Source organism: Nannospalax galili, unplaced genomic scaffold (assembly GCF_000622305.1).
Source record: "Nannospalax galili isolate Female #2095 unplaced genomic scaffold, S.galili_v1.0 scaffold1023, whole genome shotgun sequence".
NCBI classification, from domain to species: domain Eukaryota; kingdom Metazoa; phylum Chordata; class Mammalia; order Rodentia; family Spalacidae; genus Nannospalax; species Nannospalax galili.
Genome location: NW_008349234.1, coordinates 623,121 through 643,405, shown reverse-complemented (window position 1 = coordinate 643,405; position 20,285 = coordinate 623,121). Strand labels below are relative to the sequence as shown.

The 20,285-nt window shown below is 41.6% G+C and overlaps 1 protein-coding gene across 1 annotated transcript in view; it reads right to left on the bottom strand.

Moving 5' to 3' along the window:
- Ccdc47 (coiled-coil domain containing 47) overlaps positions 1 to 20,116 on the bottom strand; it is a 29,329-nt gene extending 9,213 nt beyond the window's left edge. The window contains exons 1-8 of the mRNA XM_008846590.3: positions 19,920 to 20,116; positions 13,079 to 13,359; positions 12,164 to 12,271; positions 10,733 to 10,907; positions 8,208 to 8,329; positions 7,626 to 7,691; positions 3,754 to 3,855; positions 3,293 to 3,403 (exon numbers count right to left, since the gene is read on the bottom strand). Of these exons, the coding sequence (XP_008844812.1) occupies positions 3,293 to 3,403; positions 3,754 to 3,855; positions 7,626 to 7,691; positions 8,208 to 8,329; positions 10,733 to 10,907; positions 12,164 to 12,271; positions 13,079 to 13,342 (948 nt within the window). The 5' untranslated portion in view covers positions 13,343 to 13,359; positions 19,920 to 20,116. The remainder of the gene's footprint in view (positions 1 to 3,292; positions 3,404 to 3,753; positions 3,856 to 7,625; positions 7,692 to 8,207; positions 8,330 to 10,732; positions 10,908 to 12,163; positions 12,272 to 13,078; positions 13,360 to 19,919) is intronic.
- Positions 20,117 to 20,285: the final 169 nt, after the last annotated feature.

Genomic DNA, 20,285 nt, shown 5'->3' with positions numbered 1-20,285 from the left:
TGGAGCTACAGAGAGACCCTGTCTCAAAATAAGGCTGGGCATGGTGGTGCAAGCCTTTGATCCCAGTACTTGGGAGATGGAGACAGGCAGAACTTTGTGAGATCGAGGCCAGTCTGGTCTACATATTGAGTTCCAGGCCACCTGGGGCTACAGGGATGCCCTTTCTCAATAAAATAAAATGAAACTAACACTTTATTTTATTCATTCATTCATACACACATATATAACATATATAAAGCATTCATTCATACACACATATATAACATATATACAGAGAGTATCCTCTAGATACCTCCAGAGTGTCAGGATTACAGGTGTCACCACACCTGGTATACTGTAGTACTACTAGGGCCTTGAACATAGGTATTCATCCATGCTAGGCAAGTACTCTACCAATTGAGCTACATCCCTAACCCTTATTTTTATTTATTACCATTACTATTATTGTGGTGCTAAAGATTGAACCTAAAACCTTTTATTGAACAGCTGAAAATATATCTTCTAAATAAGAATGAAAGCCTGACAAGGCTGTAATCTCAACACGTGAGAGGCTGAAGCAGAAGTACTGTGAGTTTGAGGCCAGCCTGGGATACAAAGCAAGACCTTATCTCAAAAAGGAAAAAAAAAAAGCTGAGAGTGGTGCAGGGGAGAGAAGTGCATGCCTGTAATCTCAGCACTCATGAGGCAGAACTGCTTCAAGGACAGCCAGGTTCACATACTGACTTCTAGGCCAGACTGGTCTACAATGGCTTAGTGGGTAAAGGCACTTGCCACCAAGTCTGATGACCTGAGTTTGATCCCACACGGTGGAAGGAAAGAACTGACTCTCAGAAATTGCTGTGGCACATGCACACACACACATGCAAATAATTTTTTTTTTTTTTTTTAAAAAACCTAGGTTTAGTATAGACCTGTAACCTCAGCTACTTGGTAGGCTGAAGCCTGTTAATTCAAGGCTTGGCTGGGCTACAAAATGAGTTCAAGGCTAGCCTAGGCAACTTCTCAAGATTTGGTCTCTATAAACTAAAGAGTATAAATATCACTAGGAATATATCTCAGTGGTTAAGTGCTTGTGCAGCATGCATTAAGTCCTAGGTTCAATCTCCACCTCTGCACAGACCAAAAAAATAATCTCAGGGAACTGTTCTGTGTGGATGGATGGCTATGTTTCACTGTTAAGTGTATGCGTGTGTGTGTGTGTGCGTGCGTGCGTGCGTGCGTGCGTGCGTGTGTGTGTGTGTGTGTGTGTGTGTGTGTGTGTATGCTTGCAAACGTGCACAGGCCAGAAAATGACCTAATGTGTTGTTCACTTTATATTTATTTATTTATTTACTTATTTATTTTTGGTCTTTTTGAGACAGGGTCTCCCTGTAGTCCCAGCTGTCCTGGAACTCACTATGTAGACCAGGCTGGCCTTGAACTCACAGAGATCTGACTGCCTCTGCCTCCTGAGTGCTGGGACTAAAGGTGTGCATCACCACGCCCAGCTCACTAAAATACATTTTTTAAAATAAAAGGGAGGGGAAGGGGGTATAAAGACGATTTTATATATGAAACATATAAAAATTCAATAAAAATAATAAATAAATAAAGAAAGAAAGAAAGAAGAAAGAAAGAAAGAAAGAAAGAAAGAAAGAAAGAAAGAAAGAAAGAAAGAAAGAAAGAAAGAGGAAGTTGGGGCGGTGGGGATTCAACCCTGATCCTCACATATACTAGACAAGCACTCTACCATTGAGCTGCGTTTCCAACCCCACCTAACTTTTTTTTTTCTTTTTTTTCTTTTTTCGAAACAGGCTCTCTCTCTAGTCCCAGCTGGCCTTGAACTCACAGAGATCACCTGCTTCCGCCTCCTGAGTGCTGGGATTAAAGGCATGTGTCACCTCTGGCTCACTTTATTTTTTGAGTCAGTCTTTTTTTACTGGTCTGGAACACACTGATTAGTCTAGGCTTGCTGGCCAATGAGCTTAAGGATCAGCCTATCTCTACCTCTCCAGCATGGGGATTGCAAGCATGCACTGGCATACCAGGCTTTTAACATGATTCTGGGGACTGAACTCGGGTCCTTATGGTTGCACAGCAAGCACTTTACCAACTGAGCTATCTCTTCAGCCCTCACCTTTAACTTATATTTCTACTACCCTATGTTATCTTATGTTTCTAGGTAACTAAGATGTTATCATAACCAATGTAATCATAACCAATACAAAGAAATAGTTCTCTACAGCAATCCTGCCTTAGTCTCTCAAATGCTAGAATTACAGATATGAGCCACCGTGCCTAGCCCGTATATCCATCTTTACTTACACCAACTGAAGCTCAAAACTATAGGCTAAGGGGGCTGGAGAGATTGTTCTGTGGGTTAAGAGCACCGTTGCTCTTTGGAGGACCTGAGTTCAATTCCCAGCACCCATGTTAGGTGCCCCACAGCAGCCTGTAACTTCAGCGCTGCACTCACGTGCATGTGCGTACACACACACACACACACACACACACAAAGAAAGACAGACAGACAGACAGACACACACACATACACACAAAGCTGGAGTTTAAGGCATCTGCAGACACCTGGCTTGTTACGTAGAGACTAGGATCCGAACTCTGGTCCTCATGATTGCATAGCAAGTGCTCTTAACTGCTGAGCCACCTCTCCAGTCCCCAAAGAGAACTTCTTGGCCTTCTGACAAGTTAATCTGTTGCTTAAAGGAGGTGTTCTAATATCTGTGTGAGAAAGGAGTACATAACTATAACTACTGCACTGACATAAAGTGAATGACTTCCACAGTACACCTTTAGGAGACTACCCTTTCTATTGGAGATCTGGCAGAAGTCTTTAGAAATGTTTTTTACTATTATCATTACAATTAACTTGGGCAGGCCCAGCACTTGGGAGGCAGAAGCAGGAAAATCTCTGTGAGTTCAAGGCCAGCCTGGTCTATTATTTACATAGTGAATTTCAGGCCAGCTGGAGACCTTGTCTCAAAAAGACCAAAGCCAACCAACCATCCAACCAATCAACTGCTGTGTTTATCCAGCTGGTCAAAATCAGTTATATGACCAAATACAAGAGAAAATGTTTATCATGCATGACCTACAGTCACAGATTATTTACCTGCTGTTTTAAAACAAGTGAAACAAAATTTAGTTCGTGTTGAAAAAAAAAAAAGAGAAACGGTCTCTATTACCTAGGCTGGTCTGGAACTTACGATCCTCTTGCCTCAACCTCTGGCATAGCTGGGACTACAGGTGTGCAAAGCCACACATGGCTTAAATGTAAGCCTTTTACAGTATTTACCTTTGTATCCATCATTCCCTCTGTGACTTCTCCCATCTCTGACAGGATGGCCAAAGAGTCTGGCAGTCCATACTTTGCTCCAGACTTAGGTTTATCACTACAAAACTCACTCTAGAAGAAAAAGAAGTTGAAAACAAAACATGACATTTTATTTTATTTTTTTATTTCAATAATTTATTGGTTTTTTGGGACAAGGCCTCCCTGTAGCCCCACATGGAACTTGCTAGGTTGACCAGACTGGCCTCAGTCTCACAGAGATTTGCCTGCCTCTGCCTCCCAAGAGCTGAACATGACAGTTCACTATTTAGGTTTTTTTCTGAAGGTTATGTACATACCTTCCTATTTCAAAGTGGTGCCTGACAACATCTGAGTGACAGAATTGTTCTGTGCTATGAAGTTGAATATCTATGTAACAGAGAGGGTGTTTCTACATATATTTAAATTAGAGCAACTTGACATACCAGATCCTGCATTTCTTTCTGCAGCCTCACCAAAGCTTTCCGTGTGCCAACAGCAAACACATATGTATCCATGTCTTCATCATTCATAGTTACTTTTATTTGCTTTAAAAAGAAAAAAAAATTACAAAACTTACTTGTTGGGTTCTGTGGAAGGTAGATTTATAAATGGCCCCTAAGAGTTCAGCTTTCTGCAATATATATCCTCTCTTTGAGTACCATTCGTGGAGATGATGGTATATTGTTACAAGGTGGAAGGTCCCTAATTAGCTGATTTGAATGAACAAAAAGGGGCACTGTCTCTGGTGTACCACATAAAGTCCTTTCCTTTTTTTTTCCAAGACAGGGTTTCCCTGTAGCCCTGGGTGGCCCACAACTTAATATGTAGACCAGGCTGTCATCTCAGAGATCTGCCTGCCTCTGCTGGGAATAAAGGAGTGTGCCACCACACTCAGCTCTACCAAGTTCTTAAAAGGGGCTGAGTCCTACCTGAAGGGAATCTTTGGAGTGATATTGCTTAGAGAGGTGGGGGTGCACAGAGATAAGGACCTGAGAGTAACTGTCAGGGCCCGAGGGTAATTCCTAGTTGATAGCTAGCAAGAAAATGGGTATCCATAACCACTAGAAGGGGAATTCTAATAAAAACCTGAATGATTCTGTGAAGAAGGAAATAGGACCCTGGCTGGCACTTTGTTTCCATCAGCCTCTTAGACCCTAAGACGACCCAGCTAAACCTGTACCTGGCTGATACTGTAAGATAACGAATGGTACTGTTCTGAACTGCTCATAAAGAAAACACCTCCAACAGGTTCGTACAGGAGTACTAAAGTGCAAAACTCAACAATAAACAAGATCCAAATTGGCTGGTGTACTACAAGAAATAAATTTTTTTTTTTTTTTCGTCTTTTTGAGACAGGGTCTCCCTGTAGCCCCAGCTGTCCTGGAACTCACTATGTAGACCAGGCTGGCCTTGAACTCAGAGATCCACCTGCTCTGCCTCTGGAGTGCTGGGATTAAAGGCGTGTGCCACCATGCCCAGCCAAAAGTAAATCTTTCTTAAAAATGTTTTTCTTGCTGAGCGTGGTGGTGCACCCCTTTAATGCCAGCACTCTGAGGCAGAGCAGGCGGATCTCTGAGTTCAAGGCCAGCCTGGTCTACATAGTGAGTTCCAGGACAGCTGGGGCTACAGGGAGACCGTCTCAAAAAGACCAAAAAAAAAAAAAAGAAAGATTTATTTTTAAGCCAGGTGTGGTGGCTTTTATTTATGCGTTTGTATCTATGTGAGGAAACACCACTCATGTGTGGGTGCCTGTGGAGGCCAGAAGAAGGCATTGGATTCCTTGGAGCTTGAATTACAGGATGTTTCTAAGCCACCCGATGTGGATACTGGGCACTGAACTTGTGTCCTCTAGAAGAACAGCAGGTGAACTTGATCGCTGATCCACCCCTCCAGCTTCAACATTTGTTTTTTTGTCTCAGGTTCCTGGCCCAGAACTCTAAAAACCTTTAGCATGCTTTGTTATTTCTCAGGAACCCCTTTCAGACAACCTAAGTTTATGCTAATGTAGTAACTTAAGGCCTCTACCATGGCTTCAGAAATAAGGCTGATCACCAAAAAATGCAAACAGGAATTTTCAACCCTACTCAAGGACCTCTAGCGAAGAGAAGGAAGCTTAAGTGCTACAAAAACCCTTGCACAACATTCAGAAAGCTTCCAAATTTGTGAACTCATCATCTGACTAGGAGGACAGCTGGCTTAGAGACAATAAAGGAGTTACACACACACCTCTTCTTCCTGTTTCTTTTTCTTTCGAGATAGGGTCTCACCATGTATCTCTGGCTGGCCTGGAACTAGCTATGTAGACCAGCCTGGCCTCCACTTTACAGAGTTCCACTTGCCTCTGTTTCCCTGAATTCTGTCGAGTCATGCTAGTAAATTATCAAACCTGGAGGGAGGTGATGGGAACTCCCCATTCATATGTGATCAGTCGGAAGCATATTGTAGTAGTATGGGTGGTCTGGGATTTGCAACTTCCTCTGAAGCATGAGAAGACTGGGGAACTGAGCCCTTCAAACTTGGCATCTGAAGCTAATTATTAGGCAATTTTAGAACTGAACTAAACTAAATTGCTGGATCCCAATTTGGTGTCTAGAGAATCCAAGAACCAACCATTGTTGGAAAACATCCTTACACAAATAATATTAAGCATAAGAACAGATAAAATTACAAACCTAAAAAGTCTGATATGAGAAAACATAGCCCTATTTGTCATATTAATCACATCTTTAGATGTTTGGGCCAAATAATTATTAGTATTTGGAAGAAGGGAAACACTAATGCAGGGAAAGACCTGGCAAATGGCATCTATATAAAAAAAATAGATGTTATTATTACATAAGTAAAAAATATTTCTGTTCTTTCATATTCACAGGAAATTACAAAAGTAACATCTTTTTACAGAATACGGGAACAAAAAAAATGGCCAATAAATGTAAAAAATGTGTTTGTTGAGGGCATTTCTTTAGAACATTTTTAACAAAGGACACAATTTACTGATTAATATGTAAATTCACTAAGTACAAAAACATACACCCAACAATCTAGGTTGTGATTTTCAATCACAATCATTTGCAGTTAAAAAAACAAAGTTCCAGGCCTGGCGTGGTGGTGCACATCTTTGATCTCAGCACTAGGTAGGTAGAGGCAGGGGGACCTCTGTGAGTTCAAGGCCAGCCTGGTCCACATAGTGACTTCAAGGACAGCTGGAGCTACAGGAAGACCCTGTCTCAAAAAGACCAAAAAAAAAAAAAAAATTAAAAAAAAAAAAAAAAATTAAAAAAAAAAAAAAAAATTAAAAAAAAAAAAAAAAATTAAAAAAAAAAAAAAAAATTAAAAAAAAAAAAAAAAATTAAAAAAAAAAAAAAAAATTAAAAAAAAAAAAAAAAATTAAAAAAAAAAAAAAAAAGGGCCAGGGGTGGTGGTGGACACCTTTAATCCCAGCACTTGGGAGGCAGAAGCAGGGAGGCAGAAGCAGGCAGATCTTCGTGAGTTCGAGGCCAGACTGGTCTACATAGTGAGTTCCAGGACAGCTTGGGGCTATAAGAAGATCCTGTCTCAAAAAAAGACAAAAAACCCCAAAATAACAACAACAAAAACAAACCAAATAACAAATAAAACTTTGAGAAGAAATGCAGTGCTTTGCCATAGATGGAAGTATTGACAGTGTAGGCAAGATGGCTCAATGGGTAAAAGCGCTTGCCACATAAGCCTCACAACCTGAGTTCAATCCCCAGAGCCTAGGGTGGAAGGAGAGAAGACTCCTGAAAATTGATCTCTGACATATATACACAAGCTACATCACGCATGGGCCCACACACAAATATTTAAAAAAATAAAAGGTATTCACAAGGAGACCTGGATACAAGGAAAAGCTATTCTGACAACTGTTTCTCTACCAAGGCTAACTGAGCTGACAGGTGGTCAGAGTCTTATCTCCTTCCTGGCAAAAAGCACATGGAGGCCTTTTGACAGTGAGTGGCACACTGAGTAGAGGAAGATGATCTGCCTAGATAGAAGAGGTAAGCCGGAAGTGGCAGGGCAGGCCTTTAATCCTAGTACTTGGGAGACAGAGGCAGGTGGATCTCTGTGATTTGAAAGCCAGCCTGGTCCACACAGTGAGTTCCAGGCTAGCTGGAGCTACACGGATACCCTGTCTCAAAAAACAAAAAAAACAAACAAAAAAATTTAAAAATAATCTTCTCTCTGGCATGGACACAAGGTGCCAGAAATTCCAAACACAAACAATCCAGGCATAAATGGAATAAACTAAGAAAATAATTATGTCCATACAAAGAAAATCAGCAAGAATACATACCACTTGATCACTCACTGGCCTCATCATCCGGGCCAGGACATTAAGTAAGTCTTGTCTCTTAAGAAACTGAAAAATTAGAGAAGTGTGTTAACACAGTTGCAGCTTCTACTTATTATAAAGGGGAAATTACATGCTTCATCAAATATTTGGAACAGTATATTTGCTAATCAACAGAAATATAATATCCAGATCTTATTTTAAATCAAACATGGAGGAATGAGGCACTAAATTTAGATTAGGAATTACATCTTAAAAACAATTAAGCTGGGCATGGTGATGCACACCTTTAATTCCAGCACTCAGGAGGCAGAGGCAGGAGAATCTTTGTGAGTTCAGGAGCCAGCCTGGTCTACATAGCAAGTTCCAGGCCAGCTGGGGCTACCAGAAGACCCTGTCTCAAAAAAGACCCCCGCCCCCCAAAAAATACAATTAAGGAGCCAGGTGCTTTTAATCCCAGCATCCTGGAAGCAGAGGCAAAGGCAGCAGATCTCTATGAGATCAAGGCCCAGCTTGGCCTACATAATAAGTTCCAGGCCAGCTGGGAAAAAAAAAAAGGCATACACTGGACAGTTCTCTACTTACCCTGAGCTGGATAAGCATGCCCTCACAGCATACTCGACCAGAACACCACAGGTTATAGATGTGCTCATTCTCCTGGTTCAGTTTTCCTGTGCTTGTGGCTTCTTTGTTAGTTCCATCATCCCCTAGGAGTAAAAGCACTTACTCTGACTCACTAAAATTTGGGATTGCTGGGGCTGGAGAGATGGCTCAGCGGTTAAGAACACTGGTTGTTTTTGCAGAAGACCCGGGTTTGAATCCCAGCACCCAATGGCAGCTAACAACTGTCTGTAACTCTAGTCCCAGGGGATCCGACAGCCTCTTCTGACCCCCACAGGCATTGCATGACACGGGTGCACTTACCAACATGCAGGCAATACATGCAAACACATAAAATAAAATAAAAAAAAAATTAAAAAAAAATTGGGATCGCTTTAGGCTAGTGAGATAAGACTTTGCTATCTTGCAGAGTCTCCTCCGGAAGGGATTAAAAGATTGACATTGTTCCTTTTACTTCATTATTACTGTTTTAGGAGTTTCATTCCTCAATAGATTTGATGCATATATTTATCATCTGCTTCTGGACTAAGTAATTCCTCTAGTCTTGAGGATTACTAGGTGTCATCTATCAGTCAATCGTCTTCATAACAAGATTTGCATGTAAGGCCTGAATTTTCTGCAAGAGCTTCATTATTAGTTACTTGTAATAGAGAATACAGTCCAAGAGCAGCTTTCACACTTTACAAAGCACCAACGTTGTATTGTATTTCAATTTTATACCAACTTCAGGGAGGCTAACATCTTCCAAAGATTCCTGTCCAAAATGACTGATGTCCACTGTTATGTTATCCATTACATGTCTCTGGGAACAATGCAGAAAGCACAGAGAAGGGTGCCTGCAACCAGCTACCAATGCACAGCAGACACCAAGGTTATGCTATCAAGGGCACAGGCAGGCTCCTTGCCATCTGGGCCAAGTGTGCTGGGGTGCTGAGGGTGGCCACACAGGCTAGTGCAGGTGTGGCTTCTTTTTACTTCTAAGGCTTTTTATTGTCGCCATAAAAAATTATGGACTCTGGCACCATGTGAAAATGAAGAAGAGGGCAGGCAATGAGCCAGTAATTCTTTTTTTTATTAATTCTGCGATCAAAATGTACTCTGAAAAACTATGGTACAGGGAAGAAGCACAGATTTGGGACATGGGTAGCAATTTAATCCCTTAGATAAGCTTTAACTTCAGTTTCCCTCTTATGAAAACAGAAACTATTTCCAATTGATAGTGCTGTTCAAAGAGTGATTAAGAAACATGTGGGCTGGAGAGATGGCTGAAGAGCACTAGCTGCTCTTACAGAGGACCCAAGTTCAATTCTCAGCATGCATATGGCAGCTAAAAACCATCCTCCAGTTCCAGGAGATCCAACACCATCTTCTGACTTCCGTAGGCATTGCACAACATGGGTATACTTACACATATGCAGGCTGTACACTCACACATAAAATAAAATAAAAAAATTTTAAAGGAAAACAAATACATATGAGCAAGGCATGGTGGTACACACATTTAATCCCAGTGCTTGGGGGGCTGAAGCCAGCCTGGTCTACATATTTAATCCCAGTGCTTGGGAGACCTGTGAGACTGAAGCCAGCCTGGTCTACATATTGAGATGCAAGACAACTGGGGCTACAGTGAGACCTGGTCTTGAAAGAGTGAAAAGATGAAAGAAAGAAAAGAAAGTAGGAAAGAAAAGGAGAGAGAGAGAAGGAAAGAAAAGAGAGGAAGGAAGAAAGAAAGAAAGAAAGAAAGAAAGAAAGAAAGAAAGAAAGAAAGAAAGAAAGAAAGACAGATAGACAGACATGTGTGGACAAACAGGATGGCTCAGCAGGTAAAGGCACCAGCCCCCCAACCCTGACCTGACTTCCATTCCCAGGATCTACATGGTAGAAGGTGAGAACTGACTCGCAAAAATTGTTCTCTGATGTCAACATGTTCCTACCCCCTCAAATATCTTTAGTTAAAAAATAAAGAAAAAAATGTAAAGTATGTAGTATAATATGCATAAACAGTAGCAGGCAGATGGGTCTTATTATTAAAGAAAAATTAAGTGCTAGATGCAGTAAGGAGGTGAGTGGGAGGGGAGTCTAACTTCACAACCTACACTACACAGCTACTCTACATGTTTCATGTATGTCTCATCAGCAAAACTAAAATCAAAGTGCTAAGAACTTAGGGAAATAGTAAGGGACTTCCCATTTCTAAAAAGTGAAATGAAATCATTATCAAACTACCTAAAATGTCAGTTTCTCATTGTATCACACTGTCTATATCAAAAGTTATTTAGCAATTATACTGTTGATTAATGAAACAAATGAGTGTTTATAAATTCAATTTAGTTGTTAAAGAAAACCTACAAAAATGGGATCCATAGAGCAAACAAATACATCCTATTCAGCAGTCCACAAAAGCACATGATGTTTATGCTGAGGGGAATGAACTGTTCTTACCAGACTGTTTTCAAACAGGCAGCCAGCTTCATACCGGCTAAACTTACCGACTAAGGTAAAATTGCTCTCCAAAAGCTCTCTATGAGAGTTAAACCAGGCCTGAGCAAGGCGGCTGTTTTTATTCTTTCCAATGATGTAGTTCATGATATATGCAAGTAGACCAGTCACCATTAAAATTTCTAGATAATAACTCTCCCAACTGTTCTGGAGGTGTGCAGGAACCTAGAGAATGAAAAATTTCCATTTAATGCTGGCTGAGACTAAACAATGGAGTCTAATTAATAGGATGAAAAATGAGAAAGGTCACAGACAGAAATGGGTACTTTATATAACTGTCGCTGAAAAAAGTTACACTTTAAAAAATATGCCTATGCCAGGTGTGGTGGTGCACATCTTTGATCCTACCACTTGGGAGGCAGAGGCAGGTAGGTCTCTGTGAGTTCCAGGCCAGCCTGGTCTACATATTGAGTTCCAGTTCAGCTGGGGCTACAGGGAGCCCTGTAGCTTTTGGTCTCAAAAAAAAAAAAAAAAAAAAAAAGATAAACCAAAGGGGGTAGGGGCGTGCAGGCCAGGCACAGTAACACACACCTTTGATCCCAGCCACTTAGGAACTACAGGCAGGCAGACTTCTTTGAGTTCAAAGCTAGCTTAGTTTACATAATGAGTTCCAGGCCAGGTGGGACTTCAGGAGATCCTGTCTCAACCCCCACCCCCCAAAAAAACCCCAAAATATAAAGACAATCTAATGTGGTAAAAAGCTGGTAAATCTTTGGCTTTTTTGAAGGTGTCTTTTTTGGGCAATGGGGGCTGAACTCTGGTCCTCACATGTACTAGATAAGCACTCTACCATTGAGCTACATTCCCAACCTGTTTTGCTGGGATTTAAAGGTGTGTGCGACCATGCCCGGCTTCTCTTTTTTTTTTTGAGACAGGCTCTTCCTGTAGCCTCAGCTGGCTTTGAGCTCAGAGATTCACCTGTCCCTGCCTTCTGAGTGTGCCACCACGATTGGCTCCACCTATTCCTTTTTTCGTTCCCTTTAAGAAAAATATTTCTATTTCACATGTGTGATAGGTTTTATCTACATGTATGTATGTATACTACCTCTACCTGTGTGCCTAGTACCAGTGGACACCAGAAGAGGGAGTCAAGAGTCCCTGGAACTGGAGTTAGGAATGGTTGTGAGTTACCATGTGGGGTGCTGGGAATCAAACCTGGGTCCTCTGCAAGAGCAGCCAGTGCTCTTAACTGCTGAGCCATCTCTTAGCCACCACTATTGCTTCTTGATAAATAAAAGTAGGCAGGCTAGAATAAAACATGGACTTGCTTCTTAGGTATGGATGCTTATCAGAAGAATTCATGTTAAGTTTGTCATCTGCACTATTATCAACACCCACCATATACATTGATTATATTTCTGGTATCAGTGACAGCAGATACTTTGTTGTTTAGTTTGGAATTTGGAATCCCATATACTTACATCAACAATTGTTATTGGGTCTTTATTTTTGCTAGAAGAAGTATCTGGCTTGTCATCATAACCCTCAAATTCTTCATCATCATATGGCTCACTCTCACTGTCTCCCTCCTAAAAAAATGAAAAACTGTTATCTATAAATGGCACCAGCAGTTGTGTCTCATTTTGTGGGCAACATCTGTGGAGGAAAACTTAACTTGTCGGCAGTAAGCACAGAACACAGATATTAAATGCTTTTAACAAATTACCAAACTTTGAGTTACAATAAGTTCCAAAGAATGAATGTGCAGTATGGCATGGGTAATAATAGCTAATGCACTCTGTAACTGAAATTTGCTAAGAGAATATACTTTAAATATTATCACTCCTTATGTTAAAAATAGAAAGTATTTGGGTGAGGATTATATTAATTACCTTAATTATGTTAAATTACTTCTTTAATGTACATGCATATTAAAACACATAGTGAAAAGAAACACAAATAAAAACACATGTTGACTGAAGGCCAACATGGGCCACACAGTGAGTTCCAGGCCAACAGCAAAACTGTGTCTCAAAAACAAACAAAATGACCACGTTATACAATTTAAATATATCATTAAATTTGTTACAAACTTCAAAACTGAGGCAAAAATCTGAAAAACCAAGATGACGCCTCATACTTTTGAACCCCAAATTCTAAAAAACACAATTCTCACCCACTTTCCAGTTCCTCTCAGTAGAATTACTACAGGAGAAAAATCACAATTTAAAAGATGGGAACATATCACAAGTCATTTAGAAATGCTCTACACAAAATAAGGATTCAAGAGAGTAAAATTCTTTTTATGTTTGGATTTTTTAATGTTTGAGAAAAGCACTAATTACAAATTTTCCCATTCTTTGAATTTCCTAAGAAATCAATACTAAGGACCCTACCTGTGTGTCTGTGTCTTCAAAATCTCCTTCCTGATTCTCATCCTGTCCTTCCAGCTCCACGGTGGTCTCATCTTCATCGTCTTCAGTGGTTATCACCCGCTGGGGAGATTCGGTCACAGAATCTTCCATGACATCTTCAAACTCTGCGAAGTCATTATCATCATACTCTACTAGGTCTTCCTCATCCTCAAAGTCATCAAACTTGGCTTCAGAGAGACTACTGAACACCACAAGGACAACACAGAAAGCACAGAAGGCTTTCATTGCACCTCAAAAACAAGCTGAAAGAGAGATGGGGCAGGCTTAGCGTGAACCACCATTCACACAGATGAACATATTTTGCAAATAGTTAAAAATCCATAAACCAGCTATGTGTGGTGGTATATACCAGTCATCACAGTACTTAGGAGGTGGAAGAAAGACCAGGAATTTAAGGCTAGCCTCGGCTACATACTGACCTGATCCTGTCTGAAGAAACAAAACATCTCACATATCCCTCCCACTTTTCTTCGTCAATACTAGTGGATTCAAATAGCACTATATAAAAAAGGTGAAGTGAGTGAGTCCAAGGGGCTTGGGGTCTAGTTCAGATCCTGTCATCAGTTATGCATAAAATTTTAGACAAGTTTTTACATTTCTTTAGGTTGGACTCTCTAGAATCCTCTGTCTGTGTTATACATCTCATAAGTAGCTGCTGCTGCTTTCTTTTAAAAAATATCATGGGCTGGAGAGATGGCTCCATGGTTAAGAGCACTGGTTGTTCTTGCAGAAGACCCGGGTTCAAAATTATGGTTAACATACAGAATTGTGGGGCTGGAGAGATGGCTCAGCAGTTAAGAACATTGGCTCTTCTTGCAGAAGACCCAGGATTGAACCCCAGCACCCACATGGCAGCTGACAACTGTCCGTAACTCCAGTTCCAGGGGATCCGACAGCCTCTTCTGTCCTCCCTGGGCATTGCATGACATGGGTGCACTTACCTACATGCAGGCAATACACGCATACACATAAAATAAAAATAATAAAAATAAAATATTAAGAAAAAAATTTAGGGCTGGAGGGATAGCGCAGCCAATTAAAGGCTAACAACCAAAACGTTAAAAAATATTTTATTGTTTTAATTTTATGTGTATGAGTGTATTTCCTGCATGTATGTAAATGTACCCATGTTGTGCAATGCCCGAGGAGGTCAGAGAGAACATTGGATCCCCTGCAACTGGTGTTACAGACAGTTGTTAGCCGACACATGGGTGCTGAGAATCAAATCCAAGTCTTCTACAAGAGCAGCCAGACCTTTTAACTGCTGAGCCATCTCTCCAGGCCCTGCTGCTGCTTCTTTCAAATGAGCATTTTTTTTTTAAATTTTTTGAGTCTATGAAAACCTTTCTAAAGGAAATAAGGGGTATAATGAAGTAATAAGATCCAACTATTAAGTGGGTGTGGTGCTGTATGCCTTTAAGCTCTTCAAATTCCAAGCCAGCCTGAAATAGTAAGACCTTGTCTCCGAAAAAATAAAAATAAAAAATACAGCTATTTACAAGTAAGTCTTTTTCATCTTGGAAGGCAGAGGCAGGCAGATCTCTGCAAGATCAAGGAAAGCCTGGTCTCCACACAGTAAGTTCAGGTGGCTAGGGAGACCCTGTCAAACAAACAAATAAACAAAAAACTAAAACCACAAAAAGACTCTCACAAACATAGGGTGGAGGAAGCCTGGAGAGATGGCTCAATGGTTAAAGGCACTTGCTACTCTTGCTGAGAACCTGGGTTCAGATCCCAGCACCCACATCCAGCAACTTACAACTGCCTGCAACTCCAGTTCCAGACCAGATGCCTTCTTCCGGCCTCCATGGGCACCTGCACTCAAGAGAGTACACATACATATCCTCAGGAACATACATACACACATAAAATTTACAATCCCATTCACCTGTAGTTTAATTATGTATGTGTGTTTGCCCTGGAGGCATGTTGTCCAGGACAAACACCACTATTACCATCACAAGGTTGAACACATAAATACAGAAAGAAAATGAGGCCTGGAGATGCTGAGTAGTACAGTTACTAAGTAATATGGAAGTCTGGGGGTTAATCCTAGAGTTTTGATTTTGGAATCCATTCCATTCTGTGAACCACTTCTCAGGGAACTTCTTAAATATAATTTGATGACTGTGGCTTTCTGTGACTTAAAGTAGTAATTTACAGTTAGTTTCCAGTATATATTGGCAGAATTCAATACATTAGCACTTTATAACTTTTGGGAAAGAAAAGTAAGTGCTCCAACCTCCAAAAAAGTTTACAAACTAACAGATATAATGAATTCCTATCTATGACAAAGATATTTTATGAAATTATGGAGGACACTAATCATTTTACAAAAAAAACCTTCAAACATTAAAATAATTTAAACTGTACTTTCAATCTTGCCCTCTCATCAAAACACCAGTCCTGTATCTTAGTTATGAAAATACACACGCACGCGCACACACACACACACAAATTATTATTTTTTTTGGTAGGGGGAGGGTCTTTTTGAGACAGGGTTTCCCTTAGTCCCAGCTGGCCTAGAACTTGAAACTCTCTATGTAGATCAAGCTGGCCTCGATCTCACAGAGATCCACCCACCTCTGCCTCCTAAATTCTGGGATTAAAGGCATAAAAACATCTATTAGTAAACCAGGCCTTGTGGTGAGGTCTGTAATCTAAGCAACTCAGGAGCATGAGGGAGAACTGAAAGCTCAAATAGTGCTTAAGCTACAGAATGAGTTCAAGGTCATTCTGAACAACTTAGTAAGACCCTATCTTCAAAAAAAAAAAAAAAAAAAAACCCCAAAACAAAAAAAACAAACTCCCAACCTCAAAAGTGTTACAAAAAGGCAGGTGAGATGGCTCAGTGGGTAAAGGCACTCACTTGCTGCCAAGCCTAATAACCTGAGTTCAATCCCTGGGATAAACATGGTGGAAGGAAAGAACCAACTTCCAATTTATCCTCTGACCTCCACAACTTACAGTGGCCCACCTCCATCCTCCTACCCGCCACCAGCCCAAATGAATAAATAACTAAATGCAATAAAAAATGTTACAAGAGGGCTGGGATAATCCTTGGTACGGTGCTTGGCTAGCATGCAAGAGGTCCTGTACCACATAAAATTGGGTGTGATAGTATACACTTGTAATCCCAATACTTGGTTGGGAAACTGAGGCAGGAGAATCAGAAGTTCAAGGTCATCCTAGGTTATATAGTAAGTTCCATGCCAACCTAGGTTTCATGAGATCCTGTCTTGAGAACACCAGAAACAGTTGGGCATAGCGGTTCATGCCTTTAATCTCAACACTCAGGCAGAGGCAGGCAGAGCTCTGTGAGTTCAAGGTCAACCTGGTCTACACAGCAAGTTTTAGGTAAACCAGGTCTGCATAATGAGATCCTGTCAGGAGTTCAAAGCCAACACCAACTATAAACAAATAGAAGTTGAGAATGTTACCGAGGCTTCCTAAGACTCTGCCTCATAAAAGTTACAAAGTTAGAACCCATGTTATTTTAGAAGCAAATGCAAATAAAGAAAAAGCTTTAGAACAGAAAGCTATACAACTACGCATAAAATCGTAGTTTCCATGGTAGAACTGTGAATGTTTTCTCTTTATTTTTCTGTAGATTTTTCTAGTTTCCTTATGATGTAGTTTTGGAATTAAAAAATAAGGGACTGGGGAGATAGCTCAGCGGTTAAGAACACTGTTCTTGCAGAAGACCCAGGTTCGAACCCCAGCACCCACATGGCATCTAACGACTGTCTGTAAATCCAGTTCCAGGGTATCCGACAGCCTCTTCTGTCCTCCACGGGCATTGCATGACACAGGTGCACTTACCTATACACAGGCAATACACACATACACATAAAATAATAAATACAATATTAAAAGAAAAAAAACAAAAACAAAACAATTCTTGGGGGCTGAAGAAATGGCTAAGCCGTTAAGAACACTAGCTGTGCTTCCATATGACCTGGGTTTGATTCCCACCATCCACATGGTGGCTGACAACCATCCATAGCTCCAGTTCCAGGGACTCCAATGATCTCTTCTGGCCTCTGCAGGGTACTGCATGCATGTGGTGCACTTACATACATGCAGGCAAAACACATACATAATAAAAAAGTAAATTTTTTTTCTTTTTAATTTTATTATTTTTATGTGTATGCGTGCATTGCCTGCATGTAGGTAAGTGCACCGGTGTCGTGCAATGCCCAGAGGTCAGAAGAGGCTGTTGGATCCCCTGGGACTGGAGTTATGGACAGTCGTTAGCTGCCGTGTGGGTGCTGGGATTTGATCCCGGGTCTTCTGCAAGAACAACCAGTGCTCTTAACTGCTGCGCCAACTCTCCAGCCCCCCAGAAAAAAAATAACAATTTTTAAAGGTAGAGAAGACACTTATTTACCTAGCAGTGATAGAAATGAAGAGGAAATGATTTGACAGATATTTAAGAATTATATTTGCCAACAAAGTAGTGAGATAGAGGGAACACAGGAAGGGAGAGTTGCAGTGACTCCAAGTTTTGTTTAAATGAAGAGATGGGCAAAGTCATCCTTGATTGAGATAAAGAATAAAGGGGGGGGGCGGGATGAGGGGAAAGTCAAATTCAATTTAGTACTATTTTAAAAGTTTAGGGTATTCCAAGTAATATGCTAAAGAATTAAGAGTCATCTCTTAATTTTCACCATATCCTAAAAGGTGCTATAACCTGTTTTATTTTTGTCTTTTTGAGAAAAAGTCTCTCTGTAGCCCTAGCTGGCCCGGAACTCGCTATGTAGACCAGGCTAGTCTTGAACTCACAGAGATCCACCTGCGTCTGCCTCCTGAGTCCACAACGCCTGGCTTATAACCTATTTTATAAAGGGAGAAGATAACATAGCTGGAAATACTAGTTTAGAATACAGGCTTGAGCTGGAGAGATGGTGGGGATGGACATCACCCAGGAAATACTAAGAGACATAAGGGAGAAAGAGAGAACAAAAGCTAACTGCTAAGAAGTGGGCCCAAGCCTGCATGCCTCTGATCCCAGAGGCCTTTGATTCCAGCACTTGGGAGGCAGAGGCAGGCAGATCCTGTTGGATCAAGGCCAGTCTGGTCTACATAGGGAGTGCTGGGTCAGCAGGGGTTACAGGAAGACACTGTCTCAAAAAGACAAAAGACAAAAAAAACAAAGAAAAAACAAGTAGTCCCCAAAAGAGAAAATAAAAACATAGAAAAAGAACTGGGCCCATATTTCCTGCAATACCCATCACACAAAAGGCACACAAAAAATAGTTCCTCTCCCTTCTGCTGTGCCTTATGAACATTTCTTTAAAAGTAGCAGCAGCATGCAAGCTGGGCTTGGTGGCACACAACTAAGGAGCAGCACTCGCCTTTAATCCCAGAGTTTGGGAGGTTGAGGCAGGCAAATCTCTGTGAGTTTGAGGCCAGCCAGGGTTACATAGAGAGACCATTTAAAAAAAACCCGGCACTCTCTGTGACCTTCAAATCTGCTGGCAGCCCCCTGCTCCCACTTCCCTCGGAGCACTTGTTTGGCATCCATAGCCCCAACTATATGTCCAGTCATTTGAGCTGGGTAGTCACCAGCAATATCATCCAGATGAACGACTACAATGATAAGATGTTTAAGATGAGTGAAAATAATAGTTAGTCCTATGTTTTAGAAAGACAAGAGGCAATAGTTTGCAGAATAGATACAGAAATATACATACAGACAAAATGCAGCTTATAACATGCTGAATGGACACGAACTGGCCTGTACAGCAGCAGCTAATTTCACAGTCAAAACCCAGCTGCCTTTTGGCGCTGGACTCCGTATCACCTGAACCTCCTCCTGGCTGGTTACGAAGATCATGAGGGGCCAGTGTTTTACTACATCGAATACTTGGCACCCTTGATCTACTCTTCTTTTTCATCTCAAAACCATGGTGCCTTCCTGACCCTCAGTATCCTTGTCATATATGACTAATGAATTCCTAAAAGGTCTGGTCATTTCAAACTGAATTTATACTTGGAATGTTCGCAACACAGAAGTATCTCTAACGTAATTCAGCACTGTAACCAGGCTCCTTCATGGTTAAAATTAACCAAGCCATTTGTGCACTGGCTTTCTGTCTATGAAGACTCCACTGCACCTGTCAACCCATTTCTCAAATGCACAATGCCTTGCCAGGTTGCCCAACATCTGGAGTGTTTGAAGCAAAAAATACAGAATCCAGGCCAGGCACAAGCACTAACATGTCTAGTTAGACTAGATTAGATCTTCAGCAAGCTCACTCAGTAGTCACTGACTCCAGATTTAAAAACGAAAAGAGGAGTAAGTGCAACAACCATTACTTGTTTTAGATTAGGTCTTTATATGACATTTATCAAAATAACGACTTATCTAGAAATGATGTAGACACTGCTCTTTACAAGTTTTGGCTAAAAACAAGGGAAGGTTGACTACAGAAGTAGTTGCTTCTATCAAACCACTACGGAAAACCCATTTATCTTCGTGTCTATGTTCCATTCTTCCTCCTGCACACCGGAAATTTCCTCTTTATTTTGTCCTGTTTGGCATTTGCTCAAAGCTCTGCAGCGAGAACTCCGAAAGGTACTAAATAACTTCAACTCCCTAAAGTTCAACCGAAAATGCGCCAGAAAAGGGGTGAACAGAGGTTTAATTATTTTTCAATTCAGGAGCGCTATGAAGCCGAGGAGCCTGATGCATGTCACCAAGTGGCAGGACTTACGGGTCAGCTCTAAGGCCACGCAACTAGTCACCGCTCGGCCTGGCCCGGCCGCACCAACTAACACGTCATGGCCCGCTACCTACCTGCACCCGAGGCTGAAACCCGGCCCGGGGCTCCTGGGGCCGCCGCCTCCACGCACCCTGCCTGTGTCCGGCCTCCGACTTCCGGTCACTAAGACTTTTGCTGGCCGCGACGCCTCTGGGTCACAGCCCAGGCAGGTAGCTCACTCACACCGCCCCACTCTTCACGTAGCCTCTGCCGTCCGTTACGTAGAATGCGTATCGCTCGTCTGCGCCTGCGCGCGGTGCGGGGGCGGGGCGCGAGAGGGGAGACAGCGCCAGGCTTCCCGAGGCCCCGCCCACCTGGGGAGAGGTAGGGCTGCTGGGAAAATCATGTAACCCCGCCCCTGGGCCCGAAGTGCTCCTGCAGAGGCCAGGTTTCTCTGGAGG